Source organism: Neoarius graeffei, chromosome 1 (assembly GCF_027579695.1).
Source record: "Neoarius graeffei isolate fNeoGra1 chromosome 1, fNeoGra1.pri, whole genome shotgun sequence".
In the NCBI taxonomy this organism is placed as follows: Eukaryota; Metazoa; Chordata; class Actinopteri; order Siluriformes; family Ariidae; genus Neoarius; species Neoarius graeffei.
The window spans coordinates 71,208,120-71,234,837 of record NC_083569.1 but is presented as its reverse complement, the minus strand read 5'-3'; the positions used below and the strand labels follow the sequence as shown (position 1 = coordinate 71,234,837).

The following is a 26,718-nucleotide window of genomic DNA, read 5'->3' as shown; positions in this document are numbered from 1 at the left end:
CCAGTGCCTGTCGTGGTGGCAATCCCCGAACCCGGTGGTGGACACTGGAAGTAAGGGATGCCGTCAAGCTGAAGAAGGAGTCCTATCGGGCCATGTTGGCCTCCAGGACTCCTGAGACAGCTGACGGGTATCGGCAGGCCAGACATACCGCAGCTCGGGCAGTTGAGGAGGCAAAAACTCTGAACTGGGAGGAGTTCGGTGAGGCCATGGAGGAGGATTATCGGTTGGCCTTGAAGAAATTCTGGCAAACCATCCGGCGCCTCAGAAGGGGGAAGCAGTACTCTGCCAACACTGTTTACAGTGCGGGTGGGGAGCTGTTGACTTCGACTGGGGACATTGTTGGGAGGTGGAAGGAATACTTCGAGGATCTCCTCAATCCCACCATCACATCTTCCATTGAGAAAGCGGAGGCTGATAATTCAGAGGTGGACTCGTCCATTACCCAAGCCGAAGTTACTGAGGTGGTTTGCAAGCTCCTCGGTGGCAAGGCACCGGGGCTGGATGAGATCTGCCCTGAGTATCTCAAGTCTCTGGATGTTGTGGGGCTGTCTTGGCTGACATGCCTCTGCAACATCACGTGGCGGTCGGGGACAGTGCCTCTGGGGTGGCAGACTGGGGTGGCAGACTTTCTTTTTAAGAAAGGGGACCAGAGAGTGTGCTCCAATTATAGGGGAATCACACTTCTCAGTCTCCCAGGGAAGGTTTACTCCAGGGTACTGGAGAGGAGAATTCGGCCAATAGTCGAACCTCGGATCCAGGAGGAACAATGCGGTTTTCGTCCTGGTCGCAGAACACTGGACCAGCTCTATACCCTTCATAGGGTGCTCGAGGGTTCATGGGAGTTTGCCCAACCAGTCCACATGTGCTTTGTGGATCTGGAGAAGGCATTCAACCATGTCCCTCATGGTATTCTGTGGGGGGTGCTTCAGGAGTATGGGGTTCGGGGCTCTTTGCTAAGGGCTGTCTGGTCCCTGTATGAGCGGAGCAGGAGTCTGGATTGCATTGCCGGCAGTAAGTCAGACCTGTTCCCAGTGCATGTTGGACTCCGGCAGGGCTGCCCTTTGTCACCGGTTCTGTTCATAATTTTTATGGACAGAATTTCTAGGCACAGCCAGGGGCCGGAAGGAATACTGTTTGGGAACCACAGGATTTCATCTCTGCTTTTTGCAGATGATGTTGTCCTGTTGGCTTCTTCAAACCAGGACCTTCAGCATGCACTGGGGCGGTTTGCAGTCAAGTGTGAAGCAGCTGGGATGAGAATCAGCACCTCCAAGTCTGAGGCCATTGTTCTCAACCAGAAAAGGGTGGCTTGCCCTCTCCAGGTTGGTGGAGAAGTCCTGCCTCAAGTGGAGGAGTTTAAGTATCTCGGGATCTTGTTCACGAGTGAGGGAAGGATAGAGCATGAGATCGACAGGCGGATTGGTGCAGCCTCTGCAGTGATGTGGTCGCTTTACTGGTCTGTCGTGGTGAAGAAGGAGCTGAGCCAAAAGGCAAAACTCTCGATTTACCGGTCGATCTACGTTCCGACTCTCACCTATGGTCATGAGCTTTGGGTAATGACCGGAAGAACAAGATCGCGGATACAAGCGGCCAAAATGAGTTTCCTTCGCAGGGTGGCTGGGCGCTCCCTTAGAGATGGGTGAGAAGCACAGTCACTCGGGAGGAGCTCGGAGTAGAGCCGCTGCTCCTCCACATCGAGAGGAATCAGCTGAGGTGGCTTGGGCATCTCTTTTGGATGCCTCCTGGACGCCTCCCTGGGGAGGTGTTCCAGGCATGTCCCCCTGGGAGGAAGCCCCAGGAAAGACCCAGGACACACTGGAGGGACTATGTCTCTCAGCTGGCCTGGGAACGCCTCAGTGTTCTTCCCAAGGAGCTGGCCGAGGTGTCTGGGGAAAGGGAAGTTTGGGCTTCCATGCTCAGACTGCTGCTTCCGCAACCTGGCCCCGGATAAGCGGATGAAAATGAGACGAGACGAGATTATTATTATTATTATTATTATTATTATTATCCATCCATTATCTGTAACCGCTTATCCTGTCCTACAGGGTTGCAGGCAAGCTGGAGCCTATCCCAGCTGACAATGGGCAAGAGTACACCCTGGACAAGTCGTCAGGTCATCACAGGGCTGACACATAGAGACAAACAACCATTCACACTTACATTCACACCTACGGTCAATTTAGAGCCACCAATTAGCCTAACCTGCATGTCTTTGAACTGTAGGGGAAACTGGAGCATCCGGAGGAAACCCACGCAGACACGGGGAGAACATGCAAACTCCACACAGAAAGGCCCTCGTCGGCCACTGGGCTCAAACCCAAGACCTTCTTGCTGTGAGGCGGCAGTGCTAACCACTACACGACCGTGCCGCCTATTATTATTATTATTATTATTATTATTATTATTATTATATCAAAACAATTTTTCCTCATCAGCTGCATTACGCCTTAAACTTAACATTTACATTTATGAACTTGACATTGTTCATTTGGCAGATGCTTTTATCCAAGCATGGCCTAATAAGCTAATATGTAGTGGGTACAGTAACATTCAGTACAATTTCAGCTATGCTAAATTATTGCATTTTCATACTATTTGCATTATTCTAAAGTTACAGCACATATTTTGGCACTCTAGAGCTGATAGACAATACAACTAATAAATGTTTATGTATAATGTCACCCCAAAAAAAGTCTTTTGAGCCATTTTGACCACAAATGGGACAGTCAAACTCAGTACATTGTTATAATGCCGAAGGCTGTACAATTGCAAAACTGCAGTATGACACTCAGTAATATGGAGAAAGAAACAGATGGGCTAGGATGAGGAAGTGAAGAGGACAAAAAGATGAAAGAGAGTGAAGAGAAGACAGGAAGAAAGTCGAGGTAAGACAGGGCGAGCTGGGATGGGAGGAAAAACAGAGGATCTAATGCAGGGGGTGTGGAGGGAGGAAGAAGAGGAAAAGGAGAGCAGATGACTTAATCACTCTGTATTGCCATTCTAAACTCTCTCCTCCCTCCACACACACACACACACACACACACACACACACACACGGTCATTGAATATGATCCCCTATGAAGTCACTCTCCCCTCCCCTCCCCTCACTTCTGCACTGAGAGCCTCCAGAGCCAAATAAAATGTATGTGTGGCTCCTTCTCTATCACCCTTTCCTCTCTGACATTCCAGTGTGCAGTTGAGGGATTGAATGCCTGGATACAGACACAGGAGCGAACACACGGCAAAGGAGTGAAAGGGAATTCTCTACTGTGGACTGTTGACTGTGAAGTGTTTGGATTTTTTCCTCCAACTCAAACTTTGTGCACTCTCTAATTGTGCCTTTACTCTATCTGACGTCTTGACATCTCCAGCTGGACATTTAATCATTCTAGAACTTCAGAAGCATCACAAAATATTTTCTGTGGCTCTGGCTTTTTTTTTCCTTTTTCTTCATTGAAACAGATCAAGTGTTTGGTCACAAAACAAGCGAATTGGTCCATCAGCACAGGGGTGAGTTGGTTGATATTCTATAGCAAAGACTGGTTGTTGGATAGTGCAGTAGTGTTTTGCATTACTGGTCCTGTAGTAACCGGGCACTTTCATTCTCTAAAGCATCCACTGGGTTCAGAAGAGAAACTGTTACTCTCTCTATGCAATACACTAAAATTCTGCAAGAGTTGTGTATGAGTTGGTGGGCTGGATCAGGTGTGTTAGAGCAGTACTCAAATGTGCAGTGCAGAGAAACTCAATGAACAATAGGAATTACAGTAATGGGAGCTGTGTGATTAGTTTTCAGTACTGTATAATTTCTTGAATGGACATTTGGAGCCAGAAGGTGGGATTGTTGTTGTGGGTTTGTTGTAGATATGAACGGGAAAATGGAAGATGGGCAGTGAGAGACATTAAGGTGGAGCACTTCCACCAATAGCTTGTATTATTTATGTCCTGCAAGCTTTGCCAAATTTAGTATCATGTGAAGGTTTTGGAGGATACGGATAATAGCTTTTCCCTTGCTCTGGAGTGATATACCTCTCCAAGCTGTCTGAATTGTGGGAAAGTCCCACTTGGAGGGATAATTGAGTTACCAATGATAGTTATAACAAATGTTATATAGGTACCATTGTCATAAGGCTGCACAAAACCTTACACTATCACCTTAACTTGAAGAGAAAAAATGCAGTGATGATCTATGAGTGCCTGTGTGAGTGGACATAGAGGCAGCTGGTGTTAATGGTGTGGAAAAGTGGCTGTGAGTTTTGTTCTTGACAGTAAAATGTACAAACAGGGTGTACGCCTCTCTCTCTCTCTCTCTCTCTCTCTCTCATACGTGGGCAAAGGAACCAAGAAAAAGAGTAAATAATGTACTTGCCTTGTTATGCCTTTCAATAAAAATAACATCTTTACTTTGAAGGTGCAGTCTGTAATGTTTGTCTTTCTAGACCTGTAATCATCACATCATATACAGATATCACTATCAAAACACTGATCATTTGCAGTTTTGGCATTCAGTGAATCTGGCTATTTTCTTTTTTAGATTTCTGTTAACATTTTATTCTGGTCCAGAATTTAGCTCCACCCACTGGCCTGAACAAAACTGATCAACTTTGTGCCTTTTCTTCAAAAAATGTAACTGACTAGGCAAACATACTTTCAGCAGAAAGACTGGCATTGGTTGATTAGGGGAGGGAACCGAACTGATTGGCAATGTGTTCACTGTGAGCGCAGTTCACCTTACAGCCAACAGAGGGTGCTAAATATTACAAACTGCTCCTTTAAACATGCTTTACACTCAGTGTCATGTGCAATCAATATACTATTTATCCTCTTGATATATTGATGATATTTCTGTCTTGATCAGGCTGTGACAGCCCTGTCTCCTCCATGATGGCGGAACTCTTGCAGCCCAGCACTAACAGCCTCCAGGTCCCAGGTATATTTATACCATGTGGTCTTGTGCTCTTGTAGCCCATCAGCCTTAAAGTGCCATTCCACCATTGGATGTATTCTTTGGCATAAAATACAATATATTTTGACAACATATGTAAATGGTATCACTAGATAGAGAAATCTTTTAGCTTCAAAATGATATATCAAACATAATTTTTTGACAATGACAAGTATATTAATTTTGCCACCAAAGTCACCTACCCTTTTAATTTCCGCGCGTGATGTCATCGGTAGGTTCCCCTTTTTGTGTACCACGTGACATGTGACGTGGCACATATCAGCAATGGCGGATAGAACGCGATAAAAATAATACCAATAAATCTAGCTAATACCAATAAATCTAGCTAACTGAAAGATTAAACTCAAAATTTTTCGCAATTTTTTTGGCCCCCATATACGAGGAGAAATGACTCTCTCACTTTGGGGGTTTCCTGGTCTAAAAATAGACCGACACGTGGTACACAAGAAGGGGAACCTGCCGATGACATCACGTTTCACTACCGCGCGGAAATTAAAAGGGTAGGTGACTTTGGTCGCAAAATTAATATACTTGTCGTTGTCAAAAAATTATGTCTGATATATCATTTTGAAGCTAAAAGATTTCTCTGTCTAGTCATGTTGTCATAAAATATATTGTATTTTATGCCAAAGAATACATCCAATGGTGGAATGGCACTTTAAGGTTCAGTGTGTTGTGCATTCTGAGATGCTTTTCTGTTCACCATGGTTGTAAAGAGAGGTCATTTGAGTTACTGTAACCTTCCTGTCATTTTGAATCAGTCTGGCCATTTTCCTCTGACCTCTGACAAGACTGAGGTGTTCCCATCTTCAGAACTTCCACTCACTGGATATTTACTTTAGAGACTGCTTCATGTAACTATCTCCGGAGATCAGTAGTTTCTGAAATACTTTTACCAGCCTTTTACACCAATATCCATGCCACGGTCGAAATCACTGAGATCCAGAGGTGGACGGTAACGAAGTACATTTACTTGAGTACTGTACTTAAGCACACTCTTTGAGTATCTGTACTTTACTTGAGTGTTTTTTTTTTTTTTTGGAAATTTATGACTTTAACTTCACTACATTTGAAAGACAAATATCGTACTTTTTACTCCACTACATTTCTATCAAGGTCCTCGTTACTTGTTACTACGAAGCAGCTTTGAAAGTGGATGTTTTTTTCTTTTCTTTTCTAAAATGTGATTGGTTTTTTCGCAGGTGACACTGAGACAGTCTGTCAGTAATCACTAGGGTCACGTCATGTCCATAGACTGTATAAAATTAAGATCAATGATTTCTCCGCAGCATTATTTGAACATGATCAGTTGATGGCAGAATGGAAGGAGGCGGTTCTTCTGGAGAATGCACACACTCATGGCTTTACCTAGAACCCATGTTTCAGTTTTCTGAAAGGATTAAAGATTCGTTTCGTTTTAAATGTTTGCCTAAAACAAACCACATCACAGCCTACAAAAACTCGCCGTCCAACCTGCGGAAGCATATTGAGGTCTGTAAACGTTTTATTCCAAGAGAAAGCTTGCAGTGAAGTTGTCTGTGCGTTTAGAGCTAGCGATAACGTTGCAATAGCAATGCAGTCTGGTTAGTCAAATGACTTTCTATGGATTTGCCCGCCAGGTTGCCATCGCCTTGTCCACGGCTAACGTTAACACATAGCTAGTTAACTTGGACACTGTTAGTTAGCATGTAAAAATGGAGTTATGCTAACATGAATAACGTTAACTTATCTGAAGTCCTTTCAGAAATATGTTTTAGCATAATCTTGCCAAATAAACAGAATGTAGAAATCTTTCTTTTCTAGTAACATTAGCTACCCAATATGATTTCGAGTTTGAAAAGAGTTTGCTAGCATATCAGGTGGAGTTTCAGCTCGACAGGTTCTACAAGCTAGTCAGTAAATCCAGTCGGTTGCTTCAGAGGAGTTAGGGTTTGTAAGCGTTGTGGCAATAATACAACAGTGGGTTGACAGAAAATGTACTTTTAATACTTAAGTATTTTTAAAAGCAAGTATTTCACTACTTTAACTTCAGTAAAAATGTGACTGGACAACTTTCACTTGTATCGGAGTAACATTTGACCAGTGGGATCTGTACTTTCACTAAAGTAAAGAAGTTGGGTACTTTGTCCACCTCTGCTGAGATAAAATTTTTCCTCTTTCTGATGATTGATGTGAACACTAACTGAAACCGTTGACCTATATCTGCATTATTTTATGCATTGTACTGCTGCTACATCATTGGCTGACTGGATAACTGCATGAATGCGCAGGTGTACAGGTGTCCCTATTAAAGTGATCAGTATATTTTAAGTTCCATTTCTTGTTAATGGAAATTATGGACGCATTCTAAAGTCGGATGCCTTTCATTTGTTTGTGCACAAAAGACAAGTCAGATTTTCTAACATTAACAGTCCCAATTCTGTTACAGTACAAACCTTTACTCAGTTGATACCTATTATAATCAATTAATAACATGTAAGACTGAAAAATAAAATTTGGTCATCATTCGGGTCGTATTTTAAAGATTTTCAGGCCATATATTTCATTCATATATCAAACTAACACAATGTTAACTCAGTAGCACTCAATTTTGAACTACACAGTTGACTAATGTTATGGGAGAATGGTGTATATGGGTCTGTCTCAGAAACTGGGTACTGTGGGGGAACCCCACTAAATATACTCACAGTCAATAAACTATACGGTTTTGAATGGTGATGTTGGTTTTAATTTGAAATAAAATGAAAGAAATAATACAGATAAAACTAAATCTTTGATGTGAATACTCTATTCAGAATTTGGCAAAAATTCTGCAAATTTGTGGAAAAATGGCGGCTTGATCTGGGACATGATAAATGGTTGACTCCATTGCATTCCCTTAAAAAGGTTGTAGTCCACTGAAAAGTCTACAGTTATCACTAATTGTATTTTAACTTTATACACCTAAGGATTGGTGCGCTAACAGAATAATCATAACCGTAATAAAACATCATGCAAAATATTTGCTCGCCATCGTAACTCCATTTTCCGCAAACCCAAAACCAATACGATCGTGTGTTTTGATCTAAACGGAAAGCCTCAGGGTCAAAAAAGCCTCACCAAAAGTAGCAACTTAAAATCACTACGCCATATAAAAATTTAGTTATAAATCTGCGATTTTGTTTTTTAAAACGAAAGCTGAAAGTTAGGTATAGAATATGTTTCTTACAGAATATGTTACGATGGTAGCTGGTCTTGTATGAATTTCTGAGCTATAAAATGAGTTGTGGTCTATTTTTTACCGTAGCGTGTTATTTGTGTGCGGGGAAGGACACACATTAACAATTTGCATGTGTAGAATGGAATTTTCCACTCCAACAGTTAGAAGTTGATCGTGCTTCCATTTGCGGTCTCTCTGTCACGCGAGTGATCTGTTTGGACGTTATCACTGAAAAGGTGAGTTTTGACAGTTTTATTTTGTTTTAGTCTTGCAGTATAAGGCAATAGAATGTTTCTTTTTCATCTTACTTTCATATTTCGTAGTGTTTGCATATTTTTGACCAATATTTTGCAACCATGGTCAATTTAGATCGAACTTTTGATAGAATCTACGGCCAGTCATTTTGCCCCGTCCCCGCCTCGTGCTCCGTCTGGTGTGGTAGTGATGTCCCGCGCGACCTTCAGCCGGTACAGTCGCTGTTTTTTTACCACTGCTGTTATTCTCATCTTTCCGGTGTGTTCTTGAGTTTTCCGTTGTGTCCTATTTTGCCATATCAAATACCCAAAATGTATCATATTATTCATATTTAAGTGAATAATCAATTCAGCCATCATAACTTGGCATTTTTAACCCAAGCAATCAAAAAGAGGAAATGTATTCAATATTTTCACTCATCTGTGAAGGAGGGGCTTTAATTCTTCATGATGTAGTTATTTTATATGGAAATCAATTTTACAAAAGCATTTGAATTGTAATCAAAAAAATGTTCCACAGTGGAGGCCAGATAAAGCAAGATGCTATCTTTATTCTTATTAAACATGACAAAAGAAACATTGAGTGTTAGGTAAATGCAAAAAATAGTAAAATTAGAAAATGTATTTTTTGACCATAATATCCCAAATTTCTGAGACGGACCCATATATGATGAATGCAAAGAGAATCTGTTGAAATATAATTAGCGAAACTATGATAGAAGAGACTCTGGTAGTGGTGTGCTGTGGTTCACATACTGTAGGTGTGGCATATCCTTATCTAACATCCCCTCTGTAATATGTGTGTGTGTTTGCACGTGATAACACTTCAGCCATTTTCATGAGTGAGTTATTCATTTTATGTATGTGTCAGTGTGTACATGTATGCACTTGTGGATTCACATACAGTAGTTATTTAAGCTAGAGGGATCAGTAAGTCATTATAATGATCATGCAGCCGTTCAAGTGAATTGGAATTCATCAATCCTTTGAAACCTCAGGAAAACACTTCAGCCTGATATGGGTCTGCTTCATATGAAAGTGGTGGGTTTTTTTGGCATTAGGATAGGAACATGCTGAAAACAGTTTCAGCCTTTCAAATAGCTTAGAAAGGAATGAGAGAGAAGTACTGATTTGCTGATATGCAGGTGTGAAAACCTATTATGTACTCTATAAATACTTTCACCAGTTGTGACATACCCAGAAATATGTAAGCTTTAAAGTGGCAGTTTGTAATTTCAGAAGCTCTTTCTGTGAGGTGAACTACAATGAAAATGGGGTGGAACTAATTTTATGGGCCAGAAAAATGCTATCAGAAAACTAAAGTTAAACTAAACTAAAGAAACTAGCAGGATCTAGAGAGAGAGAGAGAGAGAGAGGGACAAAATGGGAATGCAAAACTTTGCTTAGGACCCAAACATTTGTGTATAATGAACAGTTATTCCATGAAATCGAGTCGTACATGAGCTGATAGCCGATGAGACGCGTAGCACTGAGGCCAAGTTTACATTAGACCGTATCTGTCTCGTTTTCTTCGCGGATGCACTGTCCGTTTACATTAAAACGCCTGGAAATGCCGGGAAACGGGAATCCGCCAGCGTCCACGTATTCAATCCAGATCGTGTCTGGTCCGGTGCTGTGTAAACATTGAGAATACGCAGATACGCTGTGCTGAGCTCTAGCTGGCGTCGTCATTGGACAACGTCACTGTGACATCCACCTTCCTGATTCGCTGGCGTTGGTCATGTGACGCGACTGCTGAAAAACGGCGCGGACTTCCGCCTTGTATCACCTTTCATTAAAGAGTATAAAAGTATGAAAATACTGCAAATACTGATGCAAATACTGCCCATTGTGTAGTTATGATTGTCTTTAGGCTTGCCATCCTTCCACTTGCAAGTGGTAAGTGACACGCATGCCCGACATGCACTGGGATCACACACACAGCGGCTCAGTCCCGAATCACTGCTCGTGCACTTCACTCGCGCACTCTGTGAGCTGCGCAGGGCCGGAGTGCGCACCCTCCAGAGGGCACTCGCTGTTCAGGGCGGAGTGATTTGGAGCGCAGGATGCCTGCGGAGCCGAGCGTATCCGTGTATTGGCGTTGCTGTGTGCACACTAATCGTTTTAAAAACGTTAATCTGATGATCCGCTGATACGGTCTAATGTAAACCCCACCTGAGTTGGCTATAAGCCATGTACGACAAGATTGAGTGGAATAACTGTTTTATTCTATCCATATTCACTGGATTTTGAGAAACAGAGCATTTTTATTTTAATTTTTTTCAAAGTCGATAAATAAAAACTTTATACAAAACATTCAACAAAATCACTTCTGCTTAGGCAGACTTCTTAAAAACCTATCAATGGCTGCATGAATTGACTTTAGTGGGGGGTTTTTTGTTTGTTTTTTTGTAGTAGAAAGCGCTGTCTTGGTGTCATGTCGAAGCATAGAATAGCTTTAGACATTGATTTAGTGGTAATTTAGTGGCTTTAGACATTGATTTAGTGGTAATCATCAGCTAACGGCTGATTTTCTTAACACTTTTTTCCTGTAGTACTTATCCAACCATTTCAAAGCCGACTAGAGTTACAAATAAATCAGCAACATTAATAGACAACATTATGACCAACTCCTTGAATGATACATATGTATCTGGCCTGTTAGTCACTGATATATCTGACCATTTTCCCATCTTTTATATCAAAGAATCACTTGACAGAGACAAAATAAAATGCCATAAACATAGTCAACGTAAATTCAACAGTGTTAATAAAAACAAATTTGAAATACTATTAAATTATGAAACTTGGGATGACATATACCACAGTACCAATGCTAATACTGCTTTCAGTCATTTCAGTAAAATTTTTCATTCATATTTTATGAAATGTTTTCCTCTAATGACATGTAAATTAAACCACAATTTGGATGACAACAAACCATGGTTTACGACTGGCCTGTTGAAATCGTCTATTAAAAAAAACAAACTCTATAAGGCGTACATAAAAAGCCCAACTCCAACCTCCCTAAACAATTATAAAACTTATCAGAACAAGTACAATTCCCTTATTTGTTTGTCTAAAAGAAATTATTATGATGAAAAGTTCAAAGCTGCATCCTCTGATATATCAAAAACCTGGAAAACAATCATACATTTAAAAAATGCAGCCCCAGGTCATGACGAAATTTGTGCACTTCTGTTAAAGCAAAATATCTCCTCCATTTTGGAACCAATTACTCATATTTTTAAACTTTCATTGTCATCGGGATCTGTACCAACTGAACTGAAAATAGCTAAAGTATAGACCCATATCCATCCTACCTACATTTTCCAAAATTTTAGAAAAATTAGTTTACAAAAGGATTTTAAATCATTTAAAAACAAATAATATTCTTTATTCTCATCAATATGGATTTTGCAAAAAATACTCTACGTATATGCCCCTTTTATGTTTAATTAATAAGATAACTGAAGCTTTAGATAACAACGAGTACACCGTAGGTATATTTTTAGATCTCTCAAAAGCTTTTGACACTGTTGACCACAAAATATTACTTGACAAATTACACTTGTATGGCTTACAAAACATAGTTCACAACTGGTTAAAAGATTACCTTTCGAACAGAAAACAATATGTTACTAATGGCATATACAACTCATGTCAAAATACAATTTCATGTGGTGTTCCTCAAGGATCTATACTCGGACCCCTACTGTTTTTAATTTATATAAATGATTTAGCACATGTATCACAAAAATTATTTACTTTTTTATTTGCAGACGACACAAATTTATTTATGTCTCACAAAAATCTCAACATCTTAGTAACTATCATGAATAATGAACTAGACAAAGTGGTTTAAAACAAATAAATTGTCCTTGAATGTTAAAAACAACAAATTTAATAATTTTTGCAGGTAGGAATAAAAAATACTCGAAGGAAAACGTCCAGATATTTTTAAATAACAACCTTATTACTCAAGTGACTCACACTCGTTTTCTAGGCGTCTTAATAGATGAAAAATTAACATGGAAAAATCACATTGATCTCATTTGTAAAAAGATTTATAAGAATATAGGGATTATACAGAAAGTAGGAAATCTTTTATCCCCTAAAACGTTTAATATTCTGTACGCGTACTATAGTCTTGTTTATCCCTACCTATCCTACTGTAATATTGTATGGGCGAGTACGTATTCTACATCACTTAAATCACTCTTTGTACTTCAGAAACGGTACGTTAGAATAGCCTTAAAAGTTTCCTTCACTTTCCCTAGTGCTTCATTGTTTAAAAAGCTAAAGATACTGACTATATACGACATAAATAGACTTCAAACTAGCTTGTTGATGTATAAGATAATACATAAATGTCCCTGCCTTCCTGAAATTTACTATGATACTTTTTTATCAAACTCAGATATTCACAACCACCATACAAGACTAAGTAATTATCTAAGGCCAATTAATGCTAAATCTAACCAACGACAATTTACAATCATGTACAGGGGTCCCACGGTTTGGAACAACTTGAATAAGACAAAGTTGCGTCCCTCTTTTGCTATATTTAAGAGTCATTATCTCTAGCCGCTTTATCCTGTTCTACAGGGTCGCAGGCGAGCTGGAGCCTATCCCAGCTGACTACGGGCGAAAGGCGGGGTACACCCTGGACAAGTCGCCAGGTCATCACAGGGCTGACACATAGACACAGACAACCATTCACACTCACATTCACACCTACGCTCAATTTAGAGTCACCAGTCAACCTAACCTGCATGTCTTTGGACTGTGGGGGAAACCGGAGCACCCGGAGGAAACCCACGCGGACACGGGGAGAACATGCAAACTCCACACAGAAAGGCTCTCGCCGGCCCCGGGGCTCGAACCCAGGACCTTCTTGCTGTGAGGCGACAGCGCTAACCACTACACCACCGTGCCGCCCCCATACTAAAGCTGATTTTATAAATAACCCTACATTTCCCTAATTTGGTTTGTGTTTCCTTGTTTACTACTGGAAACTCCACATTTAATTTATATCCATGCATGATTACCTAAGTTACGGCAAATTTTTTATTGTACTATGTTTTCACTATATTGTTTTATTTATTTATTATCTATATTTCTTTTGTTTAATTGATTTATCTAAATTGTTATAAGTTGATAAAGGGAGGCCTTTATATAAGCATAAGCTTTCGGCCTCCCTTGCACTGTTATATCTCATTTCATTGTTATGTATTTATTATTTTTTAAGTGCGAAATAAATAAATAAATTTAATTCTTCCTTGGACATTTCCTTTCTGTAATTTTCAAACTTCTTTGAGCTTCTGAACCAGTCTAAAAAAATTCACCAATTTTTAATGCTTAAAGATGAAGAATGTAAACAAACCAGTGAAATTACAGTAGCAATTTGTGAAAAATGCGATAATAATAATTCTTGAAAAATAAAAAGAGATACGTTCTTACCATTAAACACTTTCATTCCATATTTTGTTTTTTTGTTGTTGTATTTTTGGAGGTTTTGTTTTCAAGTAGAGTTTTTATTTCATCCTCGGTTGGTTCAGCAACACGCGCTGCCATTTTGTCTTTCTCTACTCATGGTATATGAGCTGATAGCCTAGTAGTAGAGTAGACAATCAGACCGCGCAATTGCTCATATCCGGTGAATGTGGATAGAATAATTTGAAATATCCTCCCTAAATTTCATAAACTTAGTAAGCACTCATGCAAAATGAAGTGTTCCAGGTTTTGAACATTAATCTCTCCATCTCTTGTCTTCTAGATGAGAACAGATCCAGGTCAACATCTCCAAGCAGCTCTCCTTCTCCTTCCAGAAACGACTGCAGTATCGCTCCTCTCACTCCCTCGCCCTCTCCGGTATGACACCACATACTAATCTCAGATCAGGTGCCACATCCACATTTTTGTTGTTAACCATAATAGTGCAAAACCAAAGCTGACTACTGCTTTAAAGCCCAGTAAGAAGTGGCATTTGTAATGTCTGCAATTATGTTTCTTTACTTAGTGCTATGATGAGGCTTTTAAAACCAAAACATGAGTTAATTCTGCATTCTGTGGTAGGCTCGAAGACACGTTTAATCCAGAGTCTACCTTTAGAAAGCATTAAGAAGATATTCAACCATGACACGCTCCTTAAAATATGAAACCAAGTCTGGAATGTTTGTGTTCCCTAAATGTACTTTTTAAAAGGGTCAGAGAGAGGAATGGAAGGAGAGAGAGAGAGAGAGAGAGAGAGAGAGAGAGAGGAGGCTGTTTATATCAGTACCAGGCAGAGCTGCAGCTCTGATAACCACAACTCCTTGAGAAAAGGTTATAGCAAAGTTTTCAGGATGGAGAGACTCTTTTTCCTCTATGGTTTTCTCTTCCTTGCTGGGCCTACGCAGAATTTTTCTCATTTGAACGTTTTTATCTGGTTCCTCCCCAAACCAAACTTTTTAACTGTCTCTTCCTCCTTCCCTGCAGAGGACTGAACTGAGGCCACATGTAGCAAGTCCGTTTTCTGTAGTAGTGGCTATTGATTTTGGCACCACCTCCAGTGGCTATGCCTTCAGTTTCACAGAGGACCCAGAGGTCATCCATATGATGCGGTAACTGATCACATCAGTATTTAATGACCTAATATCCCTCACTACTAAGATCCAACACTTGTACAGACTGATAACTGGTGAGTTAAAGGAGAACTGAAGGCAAATTTTTTATTATCAAAATTCTATTTATCTCATTTTATTAAATACAGGAATGCATTTCTGACAGCTATTTTGTCGCTGCTATAGCAAGTTCTGAGTGTTTGAAATATGCTCTGTAATAGATCAGTCCATATGTCAAAGCGATGGCCGTAAATGAGATTTGTTGAGACCTGTGCGAGACATCGTAGGATGGAAGTAAAACGTACAGCGGAAATCAAAGCGACCGACATCTGCCAACATTGTCAAAAGACGCGTGCGCCTTCTTTCGAATGCTGATGTAATCAAGACGGAAGTTTTGTTTGTTTTGATAGCAATCAGGAAAGTTTGAAAAAAGTAGGCAGTAATCGTCATTTAAACTCGTTTTTGTGCAATATTTCGTTTGGAAAACAGTTTTCAAAATGGCGGCACTGACACCTGGCTGACACTTCACGTTTCGAAGTCTCGCACAAGTCTTGTGAAGATTGCGCGGATAAGTGACGCCTGCCGTGGACCAAACGAACTAAATTCAACATGGCTACAAACCGAATAGGCTGATAAGTACAACCCCGATTCCAAAAAAGTTGGGACAAAGTACAAATTGTAAATAAAAATGGAATGCAATGATGTGGAAGTTTCAAAATTCCATATTTTATTCAGAATAGAACATAGATGACATATCAAATGTTTAAACTGAGAAAATGTATCATCTAAAGAGAAAAATTAGGTGATTTTAAATTTCATGACAACAACACATCTCAAAAAAGTTGGGACAAGGCCATGTTTCCCACTGTGAGACATCCCCTTTTCTCTTTACAACAGTCTGTAAACGTCTGGGGACTGAGGAGACAAGTTGCTCAAGTTTAGGGATAGGAATGTTAACCCATTCTTGTCTAATGTAGGATTCTAGTTGCTCAACTGTCTCAGGTCTTTTTTGTCGCATCTTCCATTTTATGATGCGCCAAATGTTTTCTATGGGTGAAAGATCTGGACTGCAGGCTGGCCAGTTCAGTACCCGGACCCTTCTTCTACGCAGCCATGATGCTGTAATTGATACAGTATGTGGTTTGGCATTGTCATGTTGGAAAATGCAAGGTCTTCCCTGAAAGAGACGTCATCTGGATGGGAGCATATGTTGCTCTAGAACCTGGATATACCTTTCAGCATTGATGGTGTCTTTCCAGATGTGTAAGCTGCCCATGCCACACGCACTAATGCAACCCCATACCATCAGAGATGCAGGCTTCTGAACTGAGCGCTGATAACAACTTGGGTCGTCCTTCTCCTCTTTAGTCCGAATGACACGGCGTCCCTGATTTCCATAAAGAACTTCAAATTTAGATTCGTCTGACCACAGAACAGTTTTCCACTTTGCCACAGTCCATTTTAAATGAGCCTTGGCCCAGAGAAGACGTCTGCGCTTCTGGATCATGTTTAGATACGGCTTCTTCTTTGAACTATAGAGTTTTACCTGGCAACGGCGGATGGCACGGTGAATTGTGTTCACAGATAATGTTCTCTGGAAATATTCCTGAGCCCATTTTGTGATTTCCAATACAGAAGCATGCCTGTATGTGATGCAGTGCCGTCTAAGGGCCCGAAGATCACGGGCACCCAGTATGGTTTTCCGGCCTTGACCCTTACGCACAGAGATTCTTCCAGATTCTCTGAATCTTTTGATGATATTATGCACTGTAGATGATGATATGTTCAAACTCTTTGCAATTTTACACTGTCGAACTCCTTTCTGATATTGCTCCACTATTTGTGGGCGCAGAATTAGGGGGATTGGTGATCCTCTTCCCATCTTTACTTCTGAGAGCCACTGCCACTCCAAGATGCTCTTTTTATACCCAGTCATGTTAATGACCTATTGCCAATTGACCTAATGAGTTGCAATTTGGTCCTCCAGCTGTTCCTTTTTTGTTCCTTTAACTTTTCCAGCCTCTTATTGCCCCTGTCCCAACTTTTTTGAGATGTGTTGCTGTCATGAAATTTCAAATGAGCCAATATTTGGCATGAAATTTCAAAATGTCTCACTTTCAACATTTGATATGTTGTCTATGTTCTATTGTGAATACAATATCAGTTTTTGAGATTTGTAAATTATTGCATTCTGTTTTTATTTACAATTTGTACTTTGTCCCAACTTTTTTGGAATCGGGGTTGTATAATATTTAATTGCAATTAGTTGCCAACATGAGTCACGATATAAGGTTACTAAATCCGAAAACGTAATTGAATAACACGTTAATTAAGAAATAAAGCAAATTTAAAATGACTTCAGTTCTCCTTTAAATCAGCACCAAAGACAAGACCATCCTGCAGTTCTGGTCATGCAGTATGGCACAATCTCTTCCAAATGCTTACTTCTATTTCTTACCAGCATCTTATTCCAATCTCCACAGGCGATGGGAAGGTGGGGATCCAGGCGTGGCCAATCAGAAGAGCCCCACTTGCTTGCTGCTGACCCCTGACCTGCGCTTCCACAGTTTTGGCTTTGCAGCACGAGACAGCTACCACGACTTGGATCCTGAAGAAGCTAGACACTGGCTCTACTTCGATAAATTCAAGATGAAGATTCATAGCACTAGTGTACGAATGCAAGCATACAACAAATAAACCTATCATATCTGGTGGTGGATATATTTATATAAAATTGCATGGGCTTTAGCCCTGCGATGAGCTGGCGACTTGTCCAGGGTGTACATTGCCTCTCGCCCATGGTCAGCTGGGACAGGCTCCAGCTTGCCCCGCGACCCCGCACGGGATAAGCGGTTACAGACAAAACAACAACAACAGCAGCATGGGCTTTGGTTAGCATTCTGGAAATGAAATGACAGGAACATTCACTGGAAACATTAGTTTAAAGACTGAGTGGCTGAATAAGTAATGGGGAGTTAAAACATTTTTGCTGCAATTTGTCCTGTTTTGCAGGACCTCACCATGGTGACAGAGCTGGAGTCAGTGAGTGGAAGAAGAGTTCGGGCCATTGAGGTTTTTGCACATGCTTTAAGATTCTTTCGGGAGCATGTTTTAAAGGTAGAGGCTTTCTTTCTCTTTCTTTCACTCCAAGACACCTAATTGTCACATCCCACCCATTCTAGACACACACAGTCACACGCAGTTATAATTTATTCAGTACCTGCGCTGTCATGGTATTAGTGGGAAGTAAAAGCATATAAAAAGAATATTGAACAATGGTTAGATGGTGAACCATGGTTATGGATGGTTATGGACTTTTCACAGGTGAAAAGGTTGGTTTGTCCATACGCAAAAAAGTATGCATTGCTAAGATGGTGGCATCTGTAAACACTATGTTATTTATCTTACCTCAGCCATCCTCCTTTTACTTTTTGGACCTTATGGATAAATGCCAGCTTCAAATCTGACCACATCAATCTGTTATCAGTTCAGCATATGAGCAGCTTAATGTGATCCAGACTTCCAGTAATGTGAGGTAGACTTATGCATGTTGACCATAGACCGTTTGCACATGACGTTACATGTCCAATGATCCTCTCTGATTTAGCTGAGTCCACCATCTTTGTGGAATAACACATGCGTAGCAACAAGTACCTTAATACAAAATGCCGCAAATTTGCACAGTTATCGGCTGCTCAAACAATTCTGCTAAGGCTGGAGTCAGATTGTTTAGTTTATCCACTGTTAAAATGCGAGAAAGACCCCAAATGGAAGCTCTAACCCGTAGATGACCGAGACAGTGGCTTGCAAATCCGAACAGGATCCACCCCGAACATTCTTTTATTTTTTTCCTGTATCTGACCTTGTCACTATTACTCAATTCGTGATATGTTTGCGAAAAATTACAGTTCACCAATGTACTCTCCTCGGTCGCCACGGATGCTATCCCGCAAAGATGGTGGACACAACAAAGCCGGAGAGCATCATGGGAGATTCGTGACATAAGTGCAAACGGTCTATATCGGCAGTGTAGCCTATGTGAGGAAAATATTAGATTACAGATTAGAGATTATAGTAACCTATAGATTATAACCTAGATATCCATGCAAAGGTCCAGGAAATATATAGAGAGGATATTACATGGTTGCGTGAAGATATGAAGTTTATCTTCGAGTGGTGAACATATTCACGAGGGAGCGAAGCAAACAAGTGATATATTTTTCAACATGAGAAGATAAACTAGGGTGGCACAGTGGTGTCACCTCCCAGCATGAAGGTTCTGGGTTCGAGCCCAGCAGCTGATGAGGGCCTTTCTATGCGGAGTTTGCATGTTCTCCCCGTGTCCGCGTGGGTTTCCTCCGGGTGCTCCGGTTTCCCCCACAGTCCAAAGACATGCAGGTTAGGTTAACTGGTGACTCTAAATTGACCGTAGGTGTGAATGGTTGTCTGTGTCTATGTGTCAGCCCTGTGATGACCTGGCAACTTGTCCAGGGCGTACCCCACCTTTTGCCCATAGACAGCTGGGATAGGCTCCAGCTTGCCTGCGACCCTGCACAGGATAAGCGGCTACAGATAATGGATGGATGGACACAAAAAATATGCAAGTTAATCAAAAGAATTTTAATTTTGAATCGGTTTGCCATTTCAACAACGCGTGTCCAGTCAGCAGGAAGCACTGGGAGTGACGTCATCAGAGTGAAGACATCAGGAAGTATGTCACTCAGATCTGCGATGTGTTTTATATGAAAAATGTGAGTTTTTCAACACGAGAAGATAAACTTCATACCTTCAAACCAATGTGTGATGTTCTTTTTATTATATTATATAGACAAATACCCAAATTTATGAAAACAATTCATTCATTTTCTCACGAGTGACATATAGAGATTTATGTCATGGTTTTGGTTCTCCATGTCCCGGATGGAGCTCATATGAAAAATATGAGTGGTGTATTTCCCAGTAAAACATTCATGTCTATATAACAGCCTTTCTCAACCGGGGTGCCGTCTGGCTTCGTTAGGGGTGCCGTCAAAAAATTATATATTCTAACATTAAAATAAATAAAATGAATTAAAATTCCAAAAAACGATAGTTACGCTAATGCAGATCATGGCCGCCTCATGCATCATCAAAATTTGTCTCACGGCCCCCTTTCCCATGTCACAACGTCACTGCCGGGGTCAGCGTATGGTCAGCGTGACTGCGTATATTTTATATAGGGGTGCCTTGAGAATTTGCATACTTCTGAAGGGTGCCGTGAGTGAAAAAAGGTTGAGAAACGCTGCTATATAATATATAAATATATTGTGCTTAAACACCATATATCAATTAAGCATTGTCTCAAAAGACAAGATCTCACTGCTTTAGTATCCTGGCTAAAGTGGTGGAAGGCTCTTCTTTCTCTAGTTCAGATAGACAACTTTATCTCGTCCTTCCTCAAAGATCCAAAGACTTATGTTTCTAACACAGTATTTGGGATAAGACTTATTTCTATCTCACTGCACTGGCACTTAGTTTGTGCACTTACTTAGGTTTTGATGTGGTTTTTTTTTCCTTTTTATTTCACTAACTAGATCACGTCAGAATTTGTACAAATCAGCTCGAGTCTTTCAGGCTGACTGCTAAAATAAATAAATAAATATATATATATACATATATATATATATATATATATATATGGCGGCACGGTGGTGTAGTGGTTAGCACTGTCGCCTCACAGCAAGAAGGTCCGGGTTCGAGCCCCGTGGCCGGCGAGGGCCTTTCTGTGTAGGGTTTGCATGTTCTCCCCGTGTCCGCGTGGGTTTCCTCCGGGTGCTCCGGTTTCCCCCACAGTCCAAAGACATGCAGGTTAGGTTAACTGGTGACTCTAAATTGACCGTAGGTGTGAATGTGAGTGTGAATGGTTGTCTGTGTCTATGTGTCAGCCCTGTGGTGACCTGGCGACTTGTCCAGGGTGTACCCCGCCTTTCACCCGTAGTCAGCTGGGATAGGCTCCAGCTTGCCTGCGACCCTGTGGAAACACTGAGGCTTAGTATGAAGAGGAGACGAGGGGATCAGGACACTTCGTCCAATAGTTAGGACATTTTGTCCAAAGCCTTTTTCATACGCACCTATCAATTATTTTATATTTCAGGTATTCCGGAGAACAGGATAAAGCCGCTAGAGATAATGAGATGAGATGATATATATATATATATATATATATATATATATATATATATATATATATATATATGGTTTTTTTTTTACTTTTTAAAAACTCTCCTTATGCCTTCAGTTGTTTGCATTTTTTCTAACCTTCTCCAGACTAAATGTGAATGTAAACATAAGTGTAGCTTTCTCTGAAGCTGAAGGAGCTATTAAAGTTAACCTTAGATGTGTGTGTGTGTGTGTGTGTGTGTGTGTGTGTGTGTGTGTGTGTAGGAGGTGAAGGACCAGTCTTCTTCTGTACTGGAAGGTGATGAAGTACGATGGGTCATCACTGTTCCTGCTGTGTGGAGACAACCAGCCAAGCAGTTCATGAGAGAAGCTGCTTACCTGGTAATACACTTGAACTCAGACCATCTGTGCGTAACCACAGGGTATTCATCAACGCCAGACACACTCAGACTCACCGACATGCCTTTCTGCTTTCTCTCTCTCTCTCACACACACACACACACACACACACACACACGCACACACACAGATGACATTACCTACTGAGAGTCTAGTCTACAGTTGAGTCTTCAGGAAGTGTGTGTGTGTGTGTGTGTGTGTGAGAGAGAGAGAGATCGGTCCTTTCTCAAGTCACTACTGCCAATAATACAGTTTGTTTTTTCTCATGCATTTCCAATGTGCAACTCGATCATGGCTTCCGTGATGGTGTTCTGAGTCGAGGCAGCCTCCCTGACCTGCACTGCCTTTCTGTTCTCCTTGGTTCTGAGGGTTCGAGTGGGGCGTAGTTTCCTCCTGGTGGTGGCTCTGACTTTGAACAATACATGAGACGGGCGTACAAATACAGGAAACCACGCCTGCTCCGGCCAAGCATGAGAGAAACAAAGAGATAGAGAGGGAGAAAGGGGAGAGAAAGATGGAGAAAAGCAGAGAAAAACAAGGCACTTAATTCATTGTTGTGGCTTACTCTTAAAAGCATTGCATTGTATTTGTGTGGCTAACACAGATCAGTAAAGCAGCACTGACTCAAGCTTTTTATCCCTTCTTGTTCTCTCTTTCTATAGGCTGGTCTTGTGTCTAGAGACTCTGCCGAGCAGCTACTCATTGCTCTTGAACCTGAAGCTGCCTCAATCTATTGTAGAAAGCTCCGCCTCCACCAGGTCATTGACCTCAGCCAGAGACCAATGACCAACGGCCTGGACCTGGATGGGTCCCGTCCCTTCGACTCCAGTTTCAGACAAGGTACTGGGCCACTTTCCAGTAACATTGCTCTTTATAAGTTTACTTTTAATGATAAACATGATTGTACAAAGAACACTCCAGGAAAAGCTCCAGTCCAACAAAGCAGATCACTTTCCTGCATGAGCATGGGATGCAAAACATCTTCAAGGTCTGGGACATCAAGATGGGCTTCTATCCCCTGGTGGGGTTGTGGTTTTCGAGAGGAAATATTGTGTCCTTCTTTGGTGTGTGTGTCAGGGTAAATGTAGGATCAGATAGAATGCTGGGGGGTTCAATCAGAGGGGTATGTTAAAACAGCATGTGGTTTATATTAGGAGAGTGAGAGGGAGATATTGGGGGCCCGGGCTGTCATTCTCCTTTTAAAATCAGGCGTCCCTCAAATAAACCACCACCAGCATCCATCATAAGACAATAAGACCCCCTATTGTTTATGCAGCCACGCCTAAACAAGACATGCTATTAATCTTTGCAACTTTCTCCCTTGCATAAGCATATACACACTCACAGTATACAGACAAAAGCTTATACCCCCCTCACACACACTCGCACATAATTGGAACAAGGTGCTGTTGGACCATGATCTCAGCCCCCTTTAGTCTGTTCACTCAAACATTTCACATTTACTCTTCATGCCCGCCTTTTCCTTCAAACCCCTACCCCTTTCGTTACTTTTTTTAAAATCCACAAGCCTTTGAATCATGACTCCCTGCTCTTTTATTCCCAAAAACGTGTTTGACATTGAAACCGTTCCAGGTTTGTGTGCAGCCCTCTGCTTCTTCTCCTCTCCTTTCTTCTAACGCTTTCACTCTCGAATCTGAAAAGATCTTCTTTAAAGCTGCCCATCACTGTACACTTACAGAGAAAGAGCTAACTATGCCAAGCACAATGGCAAAAAAGACTAGCATCGGTGTGAAAGCATGTACCGGTACTTCACAATTTTCTATCCACTTGGTCTGATTGCACACATTTACCAAGCTCCAGAATAATCCTTATTATTGATTATTGTAATGCAAACACCTACACACACACTCAGATTCTCACATTACACACTCAGGCTGTCCTTATATAGTGAAACTGACAGATTTACTTAGCTTTTGGCCGCAATGATGTCAGCCAGGATTGGAAGTCATTATGTTCCAAATATAATTTTTTGTTTTGTTTTTTCTCTTCTCTTCTCTTGTTTCTTCTTTAATGTTGTTCCATGCTGTAAATGGTTTCCAGACTGTGCCTAAAGCTCAGTGCTGAAGTAAAAGTATCCCGGCACTGAAATTTTGGAACACACAAAGAATTTGTAAGGACTTGATTGCATCAATTTACATCTTTCGATCAAGACATCCGAGTGGTCAGTTTTGAATTTACTGTGATGTGTGCTGAAATACAGTATGTAGGTACAGTATTAGAAAAAGGGTTCTTTAAGGGTTTGTTGGATAATTAAGGGTTCTTGCAAAAGCTTACCAAAAAGGGTTCTACTGTATATCGAAACTTTAAAGATTCTCTCAGAGGCACAACCAAAAATCCCTTAAGGGTTTTATCATTTTTAAGAATGTACAAACAGTAGCGGGCAGGTGGTGTAGTGGTTAGCGCTGTCGCCTCACAGCAAGAAGGTCCTGGGTTCGAGCCCCATGGCCGGCGAGGGCCTTTCTGTGTGGAGTTTGTATGTTCTCCCCATGTCCGCATGGGTTATGGTCACATTGACCGTAGGTGTGAATGGTTGTCTGTGTCTATGTGTCAGCCCTGTGATGACCTGGCGACTTGTCCAGGGTGTACCCCGCCTTTCGCCCATAGTCAGCTGGGATAGGCTCCAGCTTGCCTGCGACCCTGTAGAAGGATAAAGCAGCTAGAGATAATGAGATGAGATGAAAAAAAAGGGGGCATGGTGGTGTAGTGGTTAGCGCTGTCACCTCACAGCAAGAAGGTCCTGGGTTCGAGCCCCGTGGGCCTTTCTGTGCGGAGTTTGCATGTTCTATCCATGGGTTTCCTCCGGGTGCTCCGGTTTCCCCCCACAGTCCAAAGACATGCAGGTTAGGTTAACTGGTGACTCTAAATTGAGCGTAGGTGTGAATGTGAGTGTGAATGGTTGTCTGTGTCTATGTGTCAGCCCTGTGATGACCTGGCGACTTGTCCAGGGTGTACCCCGCCTTTCGCCCGTAGTCAGCTGGGATAGGCTCCAGCTTGCCTGCGACCCTGTAGAACAGGATAAAGCGGCTAGAGATAATGAGATGAGATGAGAGACAAACAGTAGCAGTATAATGAGCAATGTGTGATTTTCATGAATTCATCATCATTCAACCCTTTCAGTCAGGATGCCTCAAACAACCTTACTCCACACCTTCCAGTCCAACATCACATTAGCAAGATCCAGCCTGTCGATTACCGAGTCTCTCACGATCCAGTCTGGGAATGTCATTTTCCTCAAATGGACAGGGCCACTTGGTTTCCATAAAAGGAGGGATTAGATGATGTCGGCCTTTGCTCATTCATGAATTTGTCTATAAACTCCCCAAGTTCTACCGTATCAATCCATTGCTGCATTCCCTCCCCTGGCTGTCCTCATTAGATTTAAAACATTGATTGGGTCACCTCACAGCAAGAAGGTTCTGGGTTTGAGCCCAGCAGCCGATGGGGGTCTTTCTGTGTGGAATTGGCCTGTTCTCCCCGTGTCTGCGTGGGTTTCCTCCGGGTGCTCCGGTTTCCCCCACAGTTCAAAGACATGCGGTTAGGTTAACATGGCCTGATGTTGGGCTGAAGTGCCCTTGAGCAAGGCACCTAACCCCCAGCTGCTCCCTGGGCACTGTAGCATAGCTGCTCACTGCTCTGGGTATGTGTGTGTGCGCATGCGTGTGTTCACTGCTTCAGATGGGTTAAATGCAGAGGATGAATTTCACTGTGCTTGCCTGTGCATGTGATAAATAAAGGCTGCTTCTTCTTCTTCTTCACTACAAAGCTAAAAATGGATTAGCCCACACCTACCTGAAGGCACTTATCACAACCTGCACTGTGCCATATTCCTTTTGAATCTCAACTGGACCCACCATCCCTTAGGATACAAGCAAGACATACAGCATATGGCAAACTTTTTTAGACACCTGACTTTCACACCTACACTACCGTTCAAAAGTTTGGGGTCACCCAGACAATTTTGTGTTTTCCATGAAAAGTCACACTTTTATTTCCCACCATAAGTTGTAAAATGAATAGAAAATATAGTCAAGCCATTTTTCTGGCCATTTTGAGCATTTAATCGACCCCACAAATGTGATGCTCCAGAAACTCAATCTGCTCAAAGGAAGGTCAGTTTTATAGCTTCTCTAAAGAGCTCAACTGTTTTCAGCTGTGCTAACATGATTGTACAAGGGTTTTCTAATCCTCCATTAGCCTTCTGAGGCAATGAGCAAACACATTGTACCATTAGAACACTGGAGTGAGAGTTGCTGGAAATGGGCCTCTATACACCTATGGAGATATTGCACCAAAAACCAGACATTTGCAGCTAGAATAGTCATTTACTAGCCTGGCAAGCCAGACTAAATGTGAATATTTAGACTGGCCTCGCTCGTAGACATTTCTGAAGGGTGTGGGAGGAACAACCCGCTGTCTTTCAAACTGTCTCTGTGCGTATAGGCCAACGCTCTGACCAATCAGCGCAACAGTGACTGTGACGTAGTCAGAGCGACAGAAAGCAGTGGGGGAGGCCTTGAAATAAATAATTTTTCAAAATGCGTATTAATTAATAAACAGGTTCTAGATATTAAGAAGTTTGGAGATAATGACCACAAGTTTGGAGTCTGTACCACATACTTAACATACACTTTTTTTTCCAAGTGTTTTTCAAGGGTTTGCTTAAACTGTTTGAGAGTTTTTATTTTTATTTAGTGGTGTTTGGTGAAATAATTTCCCTTAAATTTAAAATAACGGGAAAATAAGAAACAATCAAAAAGTAATGTTTCAAAGCTGTTTATTAATTCTTCGTACTGCACAAACTAGCCCCATCCTTTTGGCTACGAGCGGAGCAGCTGGTAGATCAGACTTTTGCCATAGCCGGTCGGCAAAACAGCGAAAACGTCCTTCTTGAAAAGGAATGAGCGGAGAGCCTCTTCCTGCTCATGTTTCAACGAAAACTCCAAGTCTAATTCTTCTAAAACTGATTCCAAAGCGGAGTCAAACGCGCGCTGTTCACTAGCCATAGCCATCTTTCCTGCTGTGCTTTCTCCAGCGTCGCGCAGCCTTGTCGTCACTCCTGCAAAAGCCCGCCCAAAGAATCCAAACAAAAACCTTGCGTTGTGATTGGCGGGCACG

General features: G+C 41.5%; 1 protein-coding gene across 1 annotated transcript in view; it reads left to right on the top strand.

The window, feature by feature from the left end:
• The first annotated feature begins 3,086 nt into the window (after positions 1-3,086).
• The window catches only part of hspa12b (heat shock protein 12B), a 34,945-nt gene continuing 11,313 nt past the window's right edge, over positions 3,087-26,718 (top strand). Inside the window, exons 1-8 of the mRNA XM_060918847.1 lie at positions 3,087-3,510; positions 4,859-4,930; positions 14,199-14,293; positions 14,900-15,024; positions 17,508-17,694; positions 18,037-18,141; positions 21,448-21,564; positions 22,245-22,422. Of these exons, the coding sequence (XP_060774830.1) occupies positions 4,882-4,930; positions 14,199-14,293; positions 14,900-15,024; positions 17,508-17,694; positions 18,037-18,141; positions 21,448-21,564; positions 22,245-22,422 (856 nt within the window). The 5' untranslated portion in view covers positions 3,087-3,510; positions 4,859-4,881. The remainder of the gene's footprint in view (positions 3,511-4,858; positions 4,931-14,198; positions 14,294-14,899; positions 15,025-17,507; positions 17,695-18,036; positions 18,142-21,447; positions 21,565-22,244; positions 22,423-26,718) is intronic.